Here is a 20,235-nt window from a genome sequence, read left to right as displayed (position 1 = left end):
ATTTTTTGCATAGACTTGGGTACTTTACAACTGGTCTTCTAACAAATTCTCTCACTTGTAACTTTTCTTGTTTTAAATGAAAAGGGGAAGAAAAAAACTAATAGCTGTGATTTTAGGTGGAAGCACTGTCTGAATTCAGCACCTTCCTGCTTAGTGCTTTTAAGCAGTGATGGTTTTGTTCACCCATTCAGCTGTTTTCCCAAAATGATTGGATGGTGCTTAAAACAAGATGGAACATAACTTTGTAATTATACATCACTCTTTACTAATGTCAGTTTTTAGAAGACAATGGACTGTCTGTGACTGGCTCCATGTAGTCTTCACACCATAAAAGAGAAAAAAACAGAGACTTAAGAATTGTACTGAATGAATGGGCCTGGAATTCTGTAAGGGGTACAGGGAGATTAGTTCTAATGATAATATCAATCCATAATAGTGAAAGTTGGATTCTGATGCCATATGATTTGTGAATTTCTGTGTTTAAAATGCTTTGATGTGTGTTTAGCCTGGTATATATACATTTCTCAAATAATTTTTTCTTTTCCACCAGGGAAGTCGAGACAACATGAGTGTGATATTGATCTGTTTTCCGAATGCACCAAAGGTATCACCAGAGGCGGTGAAAAGAGAGGCAGAGTTGGACAAGTACCTGGAAAGCAGAGTAGAAGGTGGATCATTTAAAAAAAAATAAGTAACTTTGTTTCTAAACAGACCCCTGGCCCCTTTCCCCTTCCAACAACTAAACCCTTAACACATACAGGCTTTTTAATAGATCTTCAAGTGCCATTGGCCATCCTGTGTACCTCTGAAAAAGGCACTCATATATGTCCTGAAAAAGTTCTGCTATGAAAGTGCAGCAGCCTGTAGCCTTGAAAATTATTCAGGATGGCAGAGGATTCATTTGTGCTCAGTGTTCTTCCTGAGTCTGTTGACAGCACTAACTTCAGACCAGTGAATCCTGGTTCCTGTCACATGGAGTTAAATGAAATAATCAGAATATCTTGCAAAGTGTCTGTGAAGATGGTAATTTGAGTGCCATTTTTCCTTATAGTTAAGTACAAATCAGTTAGCTGTAATATTTTATTATCCAGTAATAGTAGGATTACAACTTGATTACTGTAATCTTTAAGCACCTGCTTACATATTTACTTATTTGAAAGTATGTCAGAAATTTGTCAAAGCTAATCTTTAAGCATTCATGACAAACGAAAGCTGGGAACTCATCTCTTACTCTGATAGTAACTTAAAAATTTTTCTTTAAATTTGTATTTCAGGAGTTCTTAAACTTTAAATTGAAACTGGAAGTCTGGGGCTTTTTGGATCACATAAAAAGGATATTTCAAATCAATTTGATTCAAATAATTTCTGATTAAAACTGAATTTATAGTGCCTTTTGATATTTAAAACCAACTACAGCTTGGAGTTTGTTTCTGAAATCTAAGACCTGCTGTATGCATTATTTGCATAGGTTAAGTCTATTTTTGAAGTGGACTCCTATATGTTACAAGTCTAGTTATGTGTGTGTATACTTCCAAGAATCCTTAATAGCACACAGGGCACGATAGGCAGAGTTCTCCACAAATATGGTAGCAGTGATTAGTAAGTCAGAGGAGTACATTATGCACTTTTTTCTTCCTTAACTTGCATGAAGGTAACACAGTGCAGCTCCAGAAATTTCACAGAGAACTTGCCTACAGGGGAATTGTGGGCTCAGACAAATTCATGTGCAGTTTTTAAAGCACTTACAACCTGTATAGGTGCTCTTTCAGAAAGTACCACGTTTTTCCAGGGCCTCGTTCGCCAGGTCTTGACAAACTGCATCTGTTCTGCCCCTGAACAAATGCCCAGGCAGACATTTCTGTGTTTTAATCTCAACACTTGCCTGAGAGGAGAGGTTGGTGCACAGTCAGTGCTGGTGTGAATCTCCCTGACAGCGTGGCAGGAATATCCTAGTGCAGTCGCACTGCAGGAGGGAAGTGTCAGATGGCTCCCTCCGTGCAGAGCGGGGAGCAGGTTTGCACCAGGTGTGTGAGTGCCCACCCCCAGATTTGGTGAAGAACAAGTGTGCTGTACATTCACACATTGATTCACAGCGTGGTAACTCTCCTTATCTGGGCAAGTACTGCCTTCTTATCTTAGATATTTTGTCTGAGTTCAGACAAACCTGTGACCTAGAATATGAAAATACGATGAAGCCAAGGCTGTGTGTTCAGCTGGCCTCATTGTACCCCAGGAATATTACAGGGAGGAAAGCTGGCATTTTTGTACAGCTGCTTAATTTTATAAAGGAAGAGCCTAAACACTGGACCTGCTTGTGATTATGGTACATACAAGGAATTTGGCTGCTGGTACTTTGCTCATTCCTGCAATTTCCTATTTGTATAAATGCAAAGTGTGATAATTGCATAGAGGCAGAAGGATTCCATATGTAGTTATAAAGCACTTTAATACTAATTTAATGGGATGATGTCTGAACAACTTGAGGAAATATATTGTACTTTCCCTCAAGGGTCTTTGCTTAATTTTTAGAGTTATCCTCAATCTTTTGTCTATTGTTGCACAAAAATATTATTTAAATTAATGAATATGTAGTAAACACTACTCAACCCAGCAGTGATTTGTATCAGCTGTTTGCAGCATTTGGCCTTTTAGGACTTACACATGAGGGAAGTTGAAAGGCCTGAACTAAAGCAGAATTTCAAGAACAGGAATTGATAACTTTGTTACATTTAACTTAATTCCTGTGCCAGTGCATTGTTTCTGAAGTAAATGGTTAATGCCTTATTGACTAGTAGAGTAGGACTGCTGCAGCATCAGCATACACTACAGTGAATAATCTTGCTCTTATCTTAGGATACTATAAGAGTGGCAGTGCTTAACTTTAAAAGCCTGATTTTTGGCTGAAGGAACTAAAAAAATATAAAGAGTACTTTTAGAATGATCTTACTAATCTGTAATATCAATTTAAATTTAAAACTCATTAAAATGGAAACTTGGGCAAAATGCATATGTATTTTTATGCACTTCAGTACTTGGTGAAGTCCAACAAGTAATGAGAGTCGATACTTTCTAATGTGCATTTTTTTTTCTGGTTGTATTTTTATCCCCTCGGCCCAGAATATACCTTTATACTGTTAAAAGGTAGTGCAAATTATAAGACTGAATAGGATTTAATAATGATGGTCATCTTGAAAAAGGAGAGATGATTCGGATTTTAAAAATGTAGAAACTTTTCTACTTATCATGTCACTTAAGACTCCCCTGATGTGTTTGTGGTCCAGATTCATAGCTGCAACAAATAATGGAAGAAGCAGCAAGTGTGGAGAACCATCCTTGTGCCATTACTTGCAATAAATCAGTGTTACTCCTAAAGTATCATGTGAACTTCATGGTAGAAGTAATCAGTCATTCCAAAATGTGTTGCTATTATTTGCACTAATATGTGTTATTGATGTGTTGACTCTAAAAAGAAACTTGTCTAAGCTTTTTTTTTCTGTTCTCATTTTTTTTTACATAGAACCATTCCGTAATAGTTAATCCCTGCAATATTTATACTGATGTAGAGATAAATAACTTTGAGTTAGCTGTTATATGTTCCTTCCCTAATTTTCACAAAAACAAAGTTCTGGCTTTTTCTTAAACTTTGTATGGAATTCCCATTTTTGAATCCTTTATTTTAGGGTTGTAAGTACATTTTTCCAATACTTAATGCCATGAAAATGTGTAGAAGGTTTAAAAGTAAATTAAAGATTGGGGGGAGGGTTGAAGGTGTATTGAAACAAGATAATTCCAATAAATTAAACACAGCTAGCAGACCGACTCCATTTGTTGTGTCTTCAGTGTTCATTCAGTCTGTATCTATAGTTTTATCAAAATATAAATGTATTCATTTAGTGGAGACTGTATGTTAAATGTACTGCAGTTACAGGTTGTGAAACTGTGTAGTATAGGTCAACTATAAATTCCTTATTTTTGTACAGCAGAACTTTAGCACTAGCATAATGTAGCATACTCTAGATGTTCAAAATTGCACAATAAAGGAACTTGGCAAACCAAATCTGAGATCTTGGCTTCTTATTCAGATTTAAGATTCATAGATTATTTCTTTGCTAAATGTTAGATGGTAAAATGAACTTTGGCTGTAGATTTTGAGGAAATGGCAAGTTTTTGAGGTGTCTCTGGTGTGCGGTGTCGTGTATTTAAAATTTAGGTTTTGAAGTAAACAGCTTAAAGCTTTGTGCTGCAGAATTTGATGCTGATTGAGGACTAGGCAGTGTTTCCACTATACCTTGCAAATAATTTACACAGCCTGACTACAAAACAGAGCTGATGGTTTTTGTAAACACACGCAGCCCTGAAAAACCATTACATACACAAAAATAATTCACAATTGTTGGTTTTTAGGGGGTTTTAGGGTTTTTTTTTTAACTAAAAAGGACTGGATACATGTTGGTTTAAAAAGCTTTCAATGTGCCTTATCTCACAAATTATAAAATGGACACTTGGTATGTTCTTCTGGAATTTAGGACAAAATCTGAATACTTGAGTGTTTTTCAAAAGTGGTACTGATGAATTCCAACTACTTTCAAACTGTGTAAAGGCTTTATTACATGAAGAATAGTGTGCATGTACATACATGCTTGTATAGATGTGCACATATGTACACATTATTGTATGCATGTTGCAGTATTCATTTGAAGATGAACTGCACCAGGTCTTAATAATTCATGTGTTTTGTAATTTCTGAGAGCTCATGTTTACAGAGAAATCAATGAGATGCAGTTTTTTAAATGTTCTTGTTCTTTAGACTTGGTAAAATCCCTATTTAAAGAGTGACTCTTCAGGGGCGGTATGGTCTGAAATGTCTTGAATTCCAATAAAATTGTGTGCTTTTGACTTGAGGAGAAAAGTGAAAAAAGCAAACACAAAAAAACCCCAAACCACCCCGGCCTAAGAATAAAGTTAAAGAATTAATGTCTTGACAAACGTGGCTATGGCTACAGCACAGATTCTCTTCACCCAGCAGCTGGAGTGGATCAGCTTTAAGTTTCTGCCCTGTATTTAAATATCTCCTGAGTTGAGGATGAAACTGTCAATTAGATGATGTCCCTGGCTTTTAATTTATGTGTAATAGTTCTTAAAATTTGCATGTTGCTGTAATGCAGTGAGGTACAAGTATTGGTTAATACACATGCAGCCATGGGAATTACTTTTGACATGTCGAACCTTTTATTTCTTGAAAATATTTTGTTTTCTGTGATGACAATAATATTTAATCATGTGTTGCAGCAATAAAGCTGATGTTAGTATCTGTCCCGTGCCTTGGGCATATACTGGGAAGATATTACATCTTCTATCTAATGTATAGCAGGAAAGCTATTAAAGATTTCTTTTCCCACTGTTATTAGGTAGCTGTGTATTTCTAAAACCAAGTCAGCGTGTTAACAGCAGTAAATCTGTGTCAAATCTGTTACAGGTTTTTCCTTATGGAACCAAAGTTATCAATTACCATGTTGAGTACGGTCTGTTGCTTTTAATTTTAATTTTTTTTTAATGTTAAGCTGCCTTTTTTATAAAACTGAGTGTTTCAATCTTTTTGATTTAAATTTGGACTGCACTTACAAAAAAAGTACTTCTGATTCCCAGAGATCATAAAGAAGCAGGGTGAAGGAGTGCCAGACTTAGTCCACGTGATGCGTACGTTAGCAACTGAGAGCATCCCAAACCTCCCGCCGGGAGGGGAGTTGGCAAGCAAGTGAGTTCACATCAGTGTACATGTGGGGTTTGATTTAAACTGCATCTTAACTGCAAGGCCACTCTTAAAAGTGGGGGGGCAGGGAGGGAGGAAGGGCACAAGACAAAAGGTGATGATCTGTTCTCCAATTTTTATTACTCAGTTGTTTTGGATGAAAAGGACAAGCCTAAGAATGGAGTTGACAATGAATCACTGCGAAAATTAAATGTCAAACCGTAGTTTTGGGAAGGAATGAGGGGTTTTTAAGGGTGGCCTGAGTGTCTGTTTTTTGTAATTAACTGGGGGTTTCGGGGGGGATGTTCACATTTGAATATGTGAAAATAATGCCCTGACTTTATTACTTGGATATGTTATACACTTCCACAAGAAGTGATACGCAGAAAATGTTTTGCTTGGCAGCTTTCTTTTCTTGTCTGTAGCCATGTTGTAATTGCTTAAAAATTTGCTTTTGTTTCTCTCTGCTTGTGACAAATCTGAAAGCGAGATAGAAGTCTATCAAAAAAGAAAAGTGGGAAGTTTTTGTAGCTTTATATAGCTGGCTTTGTTCTTGAACAGTTCAGTGGTGATGCTCTGTGGTTTCTCAAATGTTCAGTCTTTGAGGAAGCAACATGCTTAGCTTTTTTGCACCCCAAACTGAGTCCTTTGTGGTTCAAAAGATTCTTCATGAGCCTATGCCATGTTAAAATGGATTGGCCACATATGATACAGAGTATTTTTAACCTTTCAGAGTATGATTTTTATATTTTACACCAAAACATCTGGACTTTAAGCATGTAATTGAATAAATTATAAAGTGATAACTGTAAAGATGGCTTCTACAAGACAGTATTGTTCCTATAGGAACTGTTTGACTAGGAAAAGAAGAGATGGCAATTTAATGTACAATAGCATCTATTTAGGATGGGTTGCTGTAGTGTTGAAGTATGAGTGAGTCAGTTACTCATGAAATGCAGCATACAAACTGATTTTTCTTAATCACCTTTGGCTAGCAGTATCATCACGGTTGTGAAGAAATGCTGAAGTGACTGATTTCAGTGGGATTTTGTGTCTTAGTGATGCTAGTTTGAATAGGGACTTAGAGTAATACTGATTTAATTGGATGTTAGTATAACTTAAAGTACTATTGCCAATTTGGAAGGAAAATAATGCTTTCCAAGAAACTTGCCTGTATTTAGAATCAAAGAAACCTATTTCTTGAAAGATATGGGAAACTTTCCAATCCATGTATGCAATGTACTTTATGTATAATTGCTTGATTTTATTGCTTTAAATCCATCCTCTTCTTTCATGCCCTATAATCATTCACTAGAGTCACTATGATGTTTTGTATGTGGTAGTTCCTGACTTTTCAGTGTTGCAGGATGATTACAAAGCTTGTCATCTGCTTTTTTTCTTCTCTTGCACTCCTTTGTGATTGCTCTGCATGCATTCATCAGCGGTTTAAAGGTTGTTCTTTGAAGTTTGTTTTGTATCACAGTCTGCTACTTTGTCATACTTGATTCTGCAGAAGGGGATCTGAAAGAAAGTTGCATTTAAAGTCCAGTCTGTAATTCCTGTTTTTTTTACTCCCCTCTTTCCTTCCTGTTCTCCCTCCAAAGTTTTTTCCTTGTATACTGGGAAAGGCAATGGCAGCTTCTTCCTTCAGCCTCACATTGGGCTGTGGTTTTTGGTTTTTTTATTATCAGTTTTCAAGTTTTTTTGACTCTCAGTTTTTTCACTCTGTGTTAGAATAATTAAATAAAAATCATGTTGGTCATTTGCATGTTGATTGCAAATTTTGTATTAATATTTTATCAATCTATTTCTTATAAATTTTCTATCAGTATTAGGAAATTCAAGAGTCCCAGAGATGAAAGTTAATTTCAAGCTGTCTTAAATATGCTAAGCATGGGGTTTTTTAAAAGGAGGTAACTGTCAAAATGCTTGAATTAATATTTTGATTTTTTTTTACCAGACAAAATTTATCTCAGTCTGAAGATACAATACACAAAACTGCAATTTGCATTTTAATATTTTTATTTTGAGAAAAATTGCAGGATAGTATTGGACATGTCATTGTAGAAGAGTACTGTTCTAGAACTAATTTTTTCATGTTTGTGCATGAAAAGTCCATTTTAAGATGTAACACTAACAAAAATGTACTTCAGAATGTAATTTTTGTGTGTCCAGAGAATAACACAACGCTGTTCCCCTATGGAAGTGCCATAATACATAAGGCACTACTGCAGTGTTTTTTGGGCACACAAATGACCAGGACATTCAGTGTTCACTGAGCTTTCTGCTGCCCTTTTTCCAAGTGAAGACCTGACTGTCAGGTTGTGCCCTTCTCTTGCTGAACTCTGAGGGATACTGAGCCTTGTTTGTCTTGGGCCTAAAGGTTTTAAAGGATATGGAATGTTTAAGAACACTTAGTGCTAACTTCTGGTAAATATGGTTCTGTAAATTTGGAATCTTCTAAGGTTTGCATTTTAAATTAAAATTAGGAATTTGACTTGGAAAAAAAAGAAGAACACAGCCTTAAAGTCTTGTGGTTTTTTTTTTCTTTTTTTGCTCTAGACGGAGTGTGATTGAAGCCGTGTATAACAGACTGAACCCCTACAGGAATGATGATGCTGTAAGTATCCTTTCTCTTACATTATCTTTCCTCCCACCCCAATTATTTTATCTGGTTTTTAAAGAAAGGTACTGCTAGTTCTTGTTAAAAAACCCCTTCCCCCAAGAAAGGAATAACACTGTTGTGCTCTTTGGATTGTGTTTTGTAATTGTTTTCTGCTGCCTTCTGCTGATCATAATCTCAAAACTCCAGTAGGGTTGATTAATTTGTCCTCTGGAATTTCATTATTTCAATCCTGCTTGGGTTTTCAAGTGCTGCCAAATGGTGGAAAGTGTCACAGGGTTGTTTTCTCCTTTATAGGAGACATTTTTTCCTAAACATCAAGAGGAAAAATGTGATATCTAAAGGTTAAAGAGATGGGTTAAGAATATATTAGTTTACCAAATGGACAGTGTAAACACTTTTATTCTTAAACATAAAGCATCTTACAGCAAGTGAACAGTTTGGGTTCTGATATGTCAGTGATGAGAGAGGACAAATAAATCCACTGTCAGTATGGGGGGAAGAACAACCAAACAGTGAACATGATTCCAGTGGCAGTTTGATCACCAGAAACAGCATTCTGTCACTGAAAGTGCAGCATGTCATAGAGCAGTTAAACTGATCCTTTAACTATCAGCAGAAATTACTTACCTGCCTGGATGTGACATGGCTGAAATGCAGCCAGACATAAAGATTGTGCATTGGCTTTACAACTGTGCACTAGTTTATTTGGCAGCCCTCATTCTATTTTTAGCGTAACAATTCCTAAATAGGGGCTGGAAGAGGATGCTTTACCTCCAAAATACATTCTGTAGTATGTTGCTGTTCTACAAATGTACAGTACACAAACTTTGCAATCATGTTGGCGACTGGAATACAGAAATTTGCATATGGAATAGTTGGCAAGCAGCTCCCGCATTTTTACTCATGCTGCTTTTACTCTTCATTCTTGAAACAACCATTTTGCTCTTTCATATAATTGCTCTCCTTTGCTACTTCTGGTCTTGAAGGAAAAGCTGGAGGTGGTACTTTTGCAAAGGGCAGTTTCAGTTTGTGGTTTTTTACTACACCTCCGTGCCAACTGTTCCTCTCTGGTTTGTTACGGATTCTGTGGGCAAGTTTGAATGAAGGGTGCAGAACTTCAGTGCTAAGAAATTATCATGTATGGCATTGCTAGAGACTTAATTAGCCTCTTTCCTCTCAAGAGAGTCACTAAGGCAGTGCTTTTGAAGAGAAATAATATTTCTACCTCCTGCAGTCTCAGTAATGATGGGGAGATGCAGCTGTGGAACCACCAGGATGTGCTGTTGTAAAAGCCCATCCTGGCCCTTAATTGCTTAGAGAAAGGGAGCAGGTAATGCTGAAACCACTAAAGGTGGTGCACAGGAGCAGTTTGCTCTGATTCCTGTGCTGCTGATTTAGCTGTTGCTTCAGCTGCAGAGCCATGGCCTCACTTGCTTGTGGTTAACCTGTGAGCCTGCCTGATGAGGCTAGTAGAGAAAGCTGAGTATAGAGCAGCCTAAGCAAAGGAAAAGGAAACAGGCCTGACATGAAGGCAAATGGATTAAAAAACCACTTGGTAAAATTAAATACAGGTTAAACCAGGAATTGGTTAAATATTTTTCAGGCTTGTGGTAGTTATACAAAATCTGCTGTTGCCTGTGGGCCTAAATGGGATGAATTTTAGGGACACTCAGATATTGGATAGGTTGTAATGCAGAGTAGTGTGGCCATACAATTAGGATTTGGAGCACAGCATGTCTCTACTTTCAATATTTGTAATATACATTTTTTTTCCCCCTTGTGGTTTTATCACCATCCAAAATTACGACTTACTTCAGTTCCCTAAACTACGCTTCTGTAACCTTAAATTTAAAGTGTTAAAATAGCTCTGAGTTATAACAGGGTGTCAGTTGATGTCTGTATCTTCCCATGCAGCGAGGGAGGGCTGAGAACACAAAAAATTATAATGGTGATAACACATGGCATGAGCACATCCTGCTCTTTTCTTGCACCTGTGAGCTGAGTATATCCATTTTGTATTGCTTCTAACTACTCAAGGAAATAGCTAGAAAGGCTCTGGAAATGCTTTTCAGTAACATTTCTAGGATATTATTTTTCAGGATTGATAAAACTCTTGGTCGTATTTTGAAATTTCTTGGTTCTAATGTTTCATTAATTAAGAGTATGTGGGGTTTAGATACTTCTTAAAAGCTGTGTCTGAAAGGGGAGAGAAAACAGACTCCTGAAATGATTTAAGTCTTTACCCTTTTCAGTCTGGATTATCCAGAAACTGCTGCAAGGATGGGCACTCCAGACTTTAAAGGGTTCCTTCTTTTTTCTTTAAGGATTCTGCCTCAACTGATGATATGTGGTAAAACTGCTCATCTAGCTGTGGAGTTCACGTTTCATCCTGCAAATGAAAGTGCAGCCCAACCTCAGTGACCCTTCTTAACATCCATCCTCAACCTTAATTAAAGAAGGGAATATGATGTGTTGGTGAGAATGACTACAGCAGTACGACATCTAGCCCAGGAACTGATCTTTTTTGTAAAACAGACTTCTGTAAACGTGATTTCAAACCATAAATTCATGTTGTAAATCAGACTCCAGCAATTTATGTTGTATGATTTTGTTTTTGTAAAGTGCAATTGTCTTTGTACAAAATGCTCATATTTAATTATGAAACTGCTTTAAATCACTATAAAAGTTAGAAGAAATGTTTTGGCTTGTGTGATGCAACAATATATATCCCTTTTAAAATCATGTTGTGGTTTTGGATTGCAAGGAGCAGCAGCCTAGCCAGCTAGGTGCTCAAGAGGTGCACAAAACTGTTAAAGACAACTTTTTGGTTTATATGAAAGCTGAACTCGTGGGCAACCTACCAGAAATTACAGTGTGTGAATTTTGCTTGGCAATGGAAAAATAACTTAGGAGTAGTGCACATTCTTCAACAAACGTATATCATTTTCTTGGATGCACTCCTACTCTCACATTGAGTTGAAGGGATTTGTGATTTTGAGTTCAGTGGGAGTTAAATCATGCCCTATTAGTAGTATCCTGTTCATACATGTACCAATCTTGGGATTAGAATGCCTTGGTTCTTTGCACCTCTTTTTTCATTAACCCTTACCTGAAACTACTAATCACTGAGCACGAAGGCAACTTTCTACATAAAGTAGGAGTCTGCAGCATTTTTACAATCCTGATTGGCTGGGTCTGCTGCTGTTCCAAGAAAAATACTCTGAATTCCATTTTATCAATAAAGCTTGATTTAACAAACAAGACATTTACCCATACATGTGTAATTCCTTTTTTCCTGCCTTTTAAAATGTCAGTGCCATTGTAAATGATATTTTACTTGTGGAAGAATATTTTTATTAATTGGTAGCCCATTTTTAAAATGGGAAGGATTTTGATTATTGCCCAAGATATAGCCATATGCTAGAGGATGATGTGGGATTAATCCGTTACCCTATTTTTTACAAGTGTGGGTTTTTTCAGGCTTTTTGGTGTTGTTTGTTTTTTTTTTCCCCTTCCCTACTGAAGATGTGCATTGGTTTGAATTTGCCTACTGTTTGATAAAAATACATTTGTCAAAGCCTGACAATCTTTAACATTTTATGGTGTGTGTTTTTAATTGACCCACTTACTTAGAACGAAAGACTAGTGGTTAAACAGTACTTGTGATTTGAGGTATAGCATGTTGACAATATTTAACTGTTCGTTGTTTAAAATTCTAATTTAAAATTTTATAAGGTAATAAACTAATTTGATTTAAGCTTAGCTTTCTCCCATTGAGCATACGAAAATTAAGTTTTCAAGTCAGTCGTGTTTGCAAAACTGCTGTTTTGTGCACCTTGTATTGTCTTTTTGGTTGAGAATATTGTATTTAATATGTAGTTTACTCATTTAGTAGGCAGATTCCCCAAAAGGAAAATCAGTAAAACAAGTAGATTGTAACATTTACTGCAGTTAAACAGAATCAGAACTTGGTGTATAATTACTTTTTGATAGGAAAATGTAGTACAATGCATTTTGCTATATTTGTCTTTCCCTAACTTTGACATATACATATTTGTATATATAGCCTTAAAACTAATGCAGAGTTAGGGAACACTGAACAGTGAAAAAGTAACTTATAGTGTCTTGGAACTAAGTATAGTATATACCAGCAAACTTTTCTTTTATCCCTCTTGTCTATGTGGGGTGCTTAAACGTAACTTCATTGTATTCAGTTTGTAATCTGTTCAAGCATGAATGAAGAAAACATAAGCACTATTTGTATTTATAAATTTATAGCAATTTTTGCTTAAAGAACCAGTTCCTTACCTACCTATGAATAAATGCTTAAAATGTCTAATTTTGTTGTAGAGTGCAAAACTATAATGCTGTTAAGTTATAGCTTCACAGGCACCTAATTAACGAGCATATTTAATAATACATGGCATATTAGTGCGAAAAGCTAAACTTAATTTAGGACTAGGCAGATAAAGTTCTGTCCTTTTTTTCATAGATACTAAAGTTTAGTTTTGGAAACTGCAAAACTTTGAACTGGACTGTGGAACCTTTGAGTTTTAAACTTTAAAAATCGGAAGCAAAACTGTGGTGTGAAAAGCCATACTTCAAACCATAATCACTTAAACTGTCTCAGTGACAAAGGAGATTTTTGAAGCCTCTTCTGACGAGGTCTCCTGAAGGTTAGAAAGAAAATAATTCTGCTGTTGCTACAGGCGATGTGAGTAGGTTTGAGGGTAGTGGCAGAAAGCCCGTTTCAGGCCTTTCTCTCTCCCGCCTACGTTCAGCGTTTTGATGAGCTCAGAGCACTGAATTATGATGTATGCATAAACACTGCCATTTTAGATACAGATTTTGATTACAGAATAAATGAGTTAAGTATATAAAGCATCCTAGAAAAGAGGCAAGCTGTACTTTTTTCACTGCTCTGAAAAGAAAAAGGCACTTTTGCACCTTTGTGCATCTCCTTCTTGCACCAGAAACTTTTTTTTTTTAAATGCTAAAAACATTAGCACCTCAGGGGCAAGGCAGCAATTTTTATTTTGAAGTATTGTGTGCTATTTATTTCCCTCTTGGAAAAAGATTCCTGTGTGACAAAAATGAAAATTGTGTGATGTTAACAGATGTATTTTTAAATACATGTTCAAATAGGATGGTCCTGATTTGCTTGTTTTTAAAAGGAAATGACATTTGTAAAGCTACTTTGCTTTGTATGCCATGCAACTTTGTTTTCCTTCTACATTTAACAGCTTCGCTGGCTACAGTTTCTGTGAGTTTTGTTATAGTCAGATTAAATGTTTCGCTGATCGTTCTGGGAGAATACCTGTAACTGCTTTATAGACAACTGTTCCAAATAATCCTCGCTAATTCAGCATTGAAATATGTTCAAGACAGAGGCTTCTAAAATGTGCTTTAAACCAGTGTTGGATGAACTCAATGCAGTGACATCAAGTAGGATCCTAGGTTTGCAAGGCTTCGTAAATCCATTGTATCTATAGAGTCCCCGGTACTCGCGCTGGGGCAGAAACAGAGCCAGAGCCTTTCAGCTGGGCTTGCCCTCAGCTGGCCCAGGAGCAGCACTACCACAACGTTGAGGCACGGCCATCATTCAGTGAAACTTTGAGCTGGAGTCAGAATTGGAGGGAGGAATTTCATCTGCTTGTCATTAAACTGCTCTGAACTGCGGCAGCCGTAGGTTGTGTCAGCAAGGTGCCTTGGTGAATACTGAGCAGCAGATGAGTCATGGTAGTGCTTACCTTGAGAGTTCCTGCAGGTGCCAAAGCTAATCTTTTCAACATTTACTTGTAACAAACTGACTTCAATGTCCATTACATTATTTATTGCAAAGCTGGTGCTGTCACTATGTAGGTTAATGTCTGAGCCATTTTGCTCAGTTCAAGAGTTGGAAGCTTAAGGTGATTTAACAAAATTAGGGATCAGTTTTCACTTCAGTTGGTTCCCTGGTAAGAATCCCACTTTAATTTTATACACTGGGATAGGATAGACTTCCTATTGCATTCCATTTTTAGTAGTTCATGAACAAAGTATATGGTTTCATGATCAACTTATGCCAAGACAAAACCATTGCTCCAAGTTTGCCCCTACTGCCTTTTTTTGTGCCAGTGCTTGTCCTTATGTGAGTGTGCAGTTAGGAGAAAGAAAAAACCTGTCCTCTTCAACTGGGTAAATTGATAATCCAGCTGTGGGGTGCTGGTGCTAGGGAAAGATGGAGAGTGGGGAGACAGGACTGAGAGCAAAGGAATGGTTGCCCCACCCCTCCTGCTGCAGTTTGGGAAACCACACCCAGATAAATGATGGCCTGTGTAGGGAGCTTCGAAGCCTCTGCAGATCTTTCCCCACTGTACTTAAGACAAATATTTTGCTTTGATAAACATTCTTTTTCTTTAAACTGGAATCATCAAACTTTGGTCTCAATATCTTGTGTGTGAGTTCCATGCTGACAACCTTCCTCTGTGTTTGCATTCTCTAGAGGTTTGTAGCTCTGTCCTGTGGGAGAGGCAGCACAGCTGCCACAATTAGGTTAATGATACGGTTGTTACAGTTTACCTTAGTTCAATGTACATCAGGATTTCATCATGCCAAGATGTTCACCTTCACCTCTGCCTGCACCTTCTTGAACTGCTTTTGTGCACAAATGACTTGGTGTGTTTCAATTCCTTGATATTTAAACTTGGCTGTGTCTGAAAGGGGCTAACCTTTAGGAAAGCAGTGCTCTTTTCCTCATCCTTTGGCAAATACAGTGTTCGATACAAACCTGATGTACCTTGCACAGGTTCAGAAACAGGAAAACTAGAACTACACAGCTGTACCTGATGTTCTTGTGTAGAACATGAATTGTTACTTGGTGCCAGGCTTCACCAGATGTGAAAATAGTGTCTCCTAGGTAATGAGTGTGGCTCCTTGTTACTACCTGTGTCCGAGGTGATCATACCTGAGCCTTTAAAGACCAGTTCAGGGTGCAAACTGGAGAGGTTTTTTAACCCTTTAAGTGGTGAAAAGAGGCTCCAGATAAGAATTTCCAGCATGCTGTAGCACATAAAATGAATGTGATTCCTGCTATAAGCTGTAAAAAAGGAACAGAATTTAAAAGTACCACTCTGTGACTAAATAATTTTGACTAACCTGTCTGAAATACTGATCAGAGAATCCAGTCTTCTGTGAGCTTTTTCTGTGGAGTGCTTGCACAGTCTGCAGTTCTCTGCAGACTCAGGTGTGCACATCTGAAGCACTCTGTGGCCTTATTTTGCCTAATAACATTGCTTTGTAAATGAGGTAGCAGCCACCTGGGCTGTGGCACATGTTCACAGGAGGTCAGGAAGCTGTAGGAAAACTTGAAGCTTCTCTTTAGTATCATGGACCACTAAATGCATTCAAGCAGAAAAAAAATAGACATGTTGAAAGTTGAGTTTACATTGTCTCCCACTGACAATTTGTTTCCAGAAAAATGACAAGTATTTCTACCATTTACTTAATATGTGAAAATAATATCTGGAGCTTTAATCTCCTGATTGTGTCAGAGTTGCTGACCTGTAGTTACTTAGGCTTTGTGCATATTCCTCATTTTCTCTGTGTTTTTGTTTGATGTTCCTTTTGAGTAGCAGTAAAACAGATCCTTTTTTTGCCCATCTCTTGTACACATTCTTCTAAAGTCTTTGCTTCCAGGCTAAGGGAACAGGAATGATAACAATGTCTTAGGAAAGTGTTTTGGGAGAGGCTTGTTTTAAATGCAACGGCCACAAAACCCCCTAACTTTTGCTCCCCAAAAGTTGGGAAAGTGGGCTTAACTTTAAAAATGCCTTTTATAGAATTAAGAAAATCTTAAAGTGTCAAAGCTTGAGTAGAAGTGGGATGACAGGTCAGATTTCTAGAGTAGTTTATGCATAGACAGATTATTAAACATAACTTCAACTGATTCCTGCCCAGATGGTTTTTAAAATATCACTAGGCACCTGCCTTCTTCTTTTTTCTTTTTATCCCCAAAATGGGAAGAATAAAACCAATGGTCCTTACTACTGTGTTAGCAGCTGTTTATCTGAAGGGTGGGTGCTGTGTCAGGCAGTACCATTTTCTTTTAGGAGCACAACATCTGCACTGCTCAGCTTGCTCAATAACATTGAGGCAAAGCTGAAATTCCTTTTTGCTTCCTTGAAGTGTTGGCTCTGAAGAGCTTGGTGGGAGTGTGGGGTTTTTACAGGTGGACAGGACTCCCCATGTGTATTGTGAGGAGGCCTCTGGAGTTGAAGGAGCTGCCATTGTTATTTATTTTGAGAAATATCTTTAAGAAAAATGAGAAAACACACTGGCAAGTCCTAAAACATTCAATACTTTTATTCTACTGATGCCTGTAGACCAAGGTCCAGAGTTTCATTTCTGCTGTGTTACTGAATTCCAGCCAGTCTGAGCAGTGCCAATACTGGGTAGCCAATTATATTTTCACTGTTGGGATTTCAGGTTGGATCACAGTATTTTTGTTCACACTACAGGGGAAAATTAGAGTCAGATAGGCTTGAGAAAATCAGGCACAAACTTAACTTTACATCCTGCCGACAGTGATGGAGCTTTTGCTCACAACATACAAATTTTGCACATGTTGCTGGAGCCTTAACTGTCCCACTTCTCTTGGAATGAAAAACAAATGTAATCTTTAGTCAGTTTAGGTTTTGAAAAAGCTTTTCAAAGCCAAAGGGAAGATGGTTGTAATGTTAAAGCAAAATGTTTGATTAATCTGAGATAATTTTTTAATTCTTAAAAGTGTCTGAGAATTTTTTTGCTTTTAAAACCTCAGAAGAGCAGTTTAAGAGGTTTGATCTTTGATGCAGTGCTTTTAGCTGTAAATTACTTAAATCCAAGATGACATACTCAGGATGGAAAAACAATGAGACCCTGAAAATGTAGGAATAAATGTCCTGAATTTACACAGAATTATATCCATGTCCAGCAATGGACTCCTGAAAGGTTGGAACTGGGTGATCTTAAAGGTTCTTCCAACCCAGATCATTCTATGGACCATCCTATGAAAGGATCTTTGACAGTATTTATAGGGGAACTTTTTATTCTTGCTGACTGATGCCAGACTGAGAAGTCTGCTGCAATTTGGAAATCTGCCTCTTAAATTGGAAACTGGGCACTGCACACCAGAGTCCCCAGTGCTGGGGTGCTGTTACCCCACATTCCACAGGTTAACACCCTGCAGCCCATGGGCATTGAGGTTGGGGTTTTCCCAGCCTGTTCTTGCTGATGACCTTGGGCACCGAGAGTTAAATTGTATTTATTAACGGGATCTAACTCTTTGGTGCCAGGAATCCAGTCTTTGGTGTAAGTGCTGAATTATGCAAATGTTCTTGGCAAATGGTGCTGGGTATTTCACTGCTTGGAAAACTCAATTACTCGTGACCAAGAGTTGATAGGAGACAAAAGCCGAGGTTCTCCCAGCCAGGGAATGCTGGATATCTGAAAAGTGGGAGGTTTGACTTCCAGGACTGGCTATTTTATAAATCTTTATAAGCAGAGATTTTGGGTTCTAGCATCTGTCTTGTTACTAAGACCACGTACAAACATGCTGAATTAGAGAGTTTACACCTGTCTTCTCACAGAATTGACTCCACACCGTACCATAAGAGTCTCGTTTGTAGTGACATGCTGTGCCTGTCTTTTTAGAAAATTCATGACCTCTTTATATCTATTTTGTGGAAAGTATAACTTTTTTCATTGATGACCTGTATAAAATGTGTGTTACGAATGGAGAGATTTAAGCTTGAAAAGCATGTTTGCAGATTACACAGCTTCATTATGGAATTTATAAATTTAACAGAGTAATATACAAGAGCATAACTATTTTCCTTAAGTAGAATGTATAACAATATATAATAAATTATTCTCCACGTAGTTCACCCACTATTTACAGTTTTACACAATTCAAACTGTGTGTTTACAGAAAGTTCAATAAATGTATATTTTGTACTATGTACAGATTCCTGGTCCCAAAGAAAATGTGTGAAATTAACTTTCTAACTTAACTTTTGAGATTGTACTTTTTTTTTTCCTTTTTCTTTTTTTTTCTTCTTTTTGTTTTTTTTTTTGTTTGTTTGTTTGGAATCAGTTGAACAAACTGCGTTACGCCTGTCGATGGTGGAGGCTTGCATTGGAGTAAACGGGAATTGGAAATATTTCTAATCTACAAAAGTGATTCCACTAAATAAAACAGGCAATTACATCGTGTGTGTGTATTTGAGTGCGATTCTACACAAACCATCCTCACATCTCTTTTATTGTCCCTGATTTTACAAACTTTCCAGGCCCCCTTCCATTTTCTGGCTCAAAGGAGTTAGATTAAAATGAAATACTGATGGCTTATCGTGATTACTTTTAGTTACAATTATAAAACTCCCCCCTTTTTGCTGTTTTTCCCTTTCATGTTGAAATTCCAAGATAAAGCTGCATGTGCTTGGCTCCAGCCCCAGCATTCCCCAGAGGCTGCCTGGTCTGGGGCTTTCAAGAGAACTAGGGATGGATTAGGATGCCCAACTTCTGGAATACCACATCACACAGGAGCAAAATACATTTGTATCTTTTGCCCTGATTCAGATGCAGTACTGTAAAATAAAAGCTAGGCCTTTGTAATGTAATATCTAAGAATTAAGGGATGCTAATGGCTAAAATAAATATGGTTTTAGCCTTTATGATTTGAAGCAAAAACAAGCCTGTATGTAACCAGCTCGCATTTGTCATCCGTGGAAATCTTTCTAGACAGAGCTGGAAGGATTCTGACATGGACTAAATAAATTAAACCTGGGGAAGGGGCAGGAGGGGATTCTGCTGTCACCTGAGACCTGGAGCAAACTTGTCTTTTAAAAGAACTTAAAAGATTCAGCTCCATCCCTTTAAGGATTAGAACTCAGAACCACTGAATTGTCTAGCAAAATAAAAGAATATTATCTGTGGATTTGAAAAATGGAATTGCTATTATAAGATTGACTATTAGCCTTGGTTCACATTAATGGAGCAGACATGGGAGACAAAGTATATCCCTTTGTCCTCCAGCTCAGACTGTTTTATCCCATCCTACTGGAAATATGCATTTCAGTGTATTTTTCCTCAAAGCAAAAGAATAATATACCTCTGAATAGCACTGTTGGTTTATTTAAATGGGGTTTTTTTTAATCCTGACATGTAATAATGAATTTGAATGCCATCAGAGCTGTTTAGATAGAAATATTAAGCCAGCTGCAGATGTTGGTTGTGGCTGAATTTCATGAGGCTGCATTTATGTGAGCTAATTTAAGAGAGGCAGAACCCTGAAGCCTGGTTAAATCAATTAACTCATTTCAGTTTTAGTTTTTGGCAGTTTTTAAGAATATAGGAGATTATTCTAGTAAGTTCTGAAGGAGCAGAGGTAAATCTGGCAAAAAATAGAAGATTTTACTTTTACTGAAAGTTTGACTCGATCTCAGAGGTCTTTTCCAACCTTCATGATTCTGTGATAGAAATAACTAAGACAATTATCCCTGCAAGTACACATACACAGGAGAGGCTCTGGGACTTGGGTGGACGTGGTGCTTGGCTCTCATTTGTGAGCTTGCAGGGCTGGAAGTTCACCAATATAATGAGAATTCCTATATTGATTAAGTTAATTTGTACATACCAATTTTAGTGCAAACTTCCCAGTGTTTTTACTGAAAGTGGGAGAGCTTAAAATTATCTGCAGCTTTCAAAGGTCCTACTTAGCCACAGCCGTGGGAGCGATTTATTCTCTTTTCCCAATTAGCAGCCTTTTCTGGGGTACATGCTCTACTTGAAGAAAATGCTTGCTAGAAGTTTTTAATCCTATTAAACAGGACTGAAAACT

At 37.3% G+C, this 20,235-nt stretch overlaps 1 protein-coding gene across 5 annotated transcripts in view; it reads left to right on the top strand.

Annotated features, from left to right (window-relative positions):
• The window catches only part of PPM1A (protein phosphatase, Mg2+/Mn2+ dependent 1A), a 35,467-nt gene extending 16,859 nt beyond the window's left edge, over positions 1-18,608 (top strand). For 3 of the 5 annotated variants that reach the window (XM_042048188.1, XM_042048189.1, XM_042048190.1), the window contains 4 exons: positions 551-668; positions 5,647-5,755; positions 8,312-8,369; positions 10,628-10,766. In XM_042048188.1, coding sequence (XP_041904122.1) covers positions 551-668; positions 5,647-5,755; positions 8,312-8,369; positions 10,628-10,675 — 333 coding nt within the window. In that variant the 3' untranslated portion in view covers positions 10,676-10,766. Of the gene's footprint in view, positions 1-550; positions 669-5,646; positions 5,756-8,311; positions 8,370-10,627 lie in introns of all 5 variants that reach the window. The other 2 variants (XM_042048191.1, XM_042048192.1) reach the window with 2 other exon arrangements.
• The last annotated feature ends 1,627 nt before the right edge of the window (positions 18,609-20,235 follow it).

This window comes from Corvus kubaryi, unplaced genomic scaffold (genome assembly GCF_017639235.1).
Source record: "Corvus kubaryi isolate FWS band 111438036 unplaced genomic scaffold, C.kubaryi_AGA036_p1.0 66, whole genome shotgun sequence".
Lineage (NCBI taxonomy): Eukaryota > Metazoa > Chordata > Aves > Passeriformes > Corvidae > Corvus > Corvus kubaryi.
The sequence above is the reverse complement of the archived record's forward strand: the minus strand, read 5'-3'. Positions and strand labels throughout refer to the sequence as shown.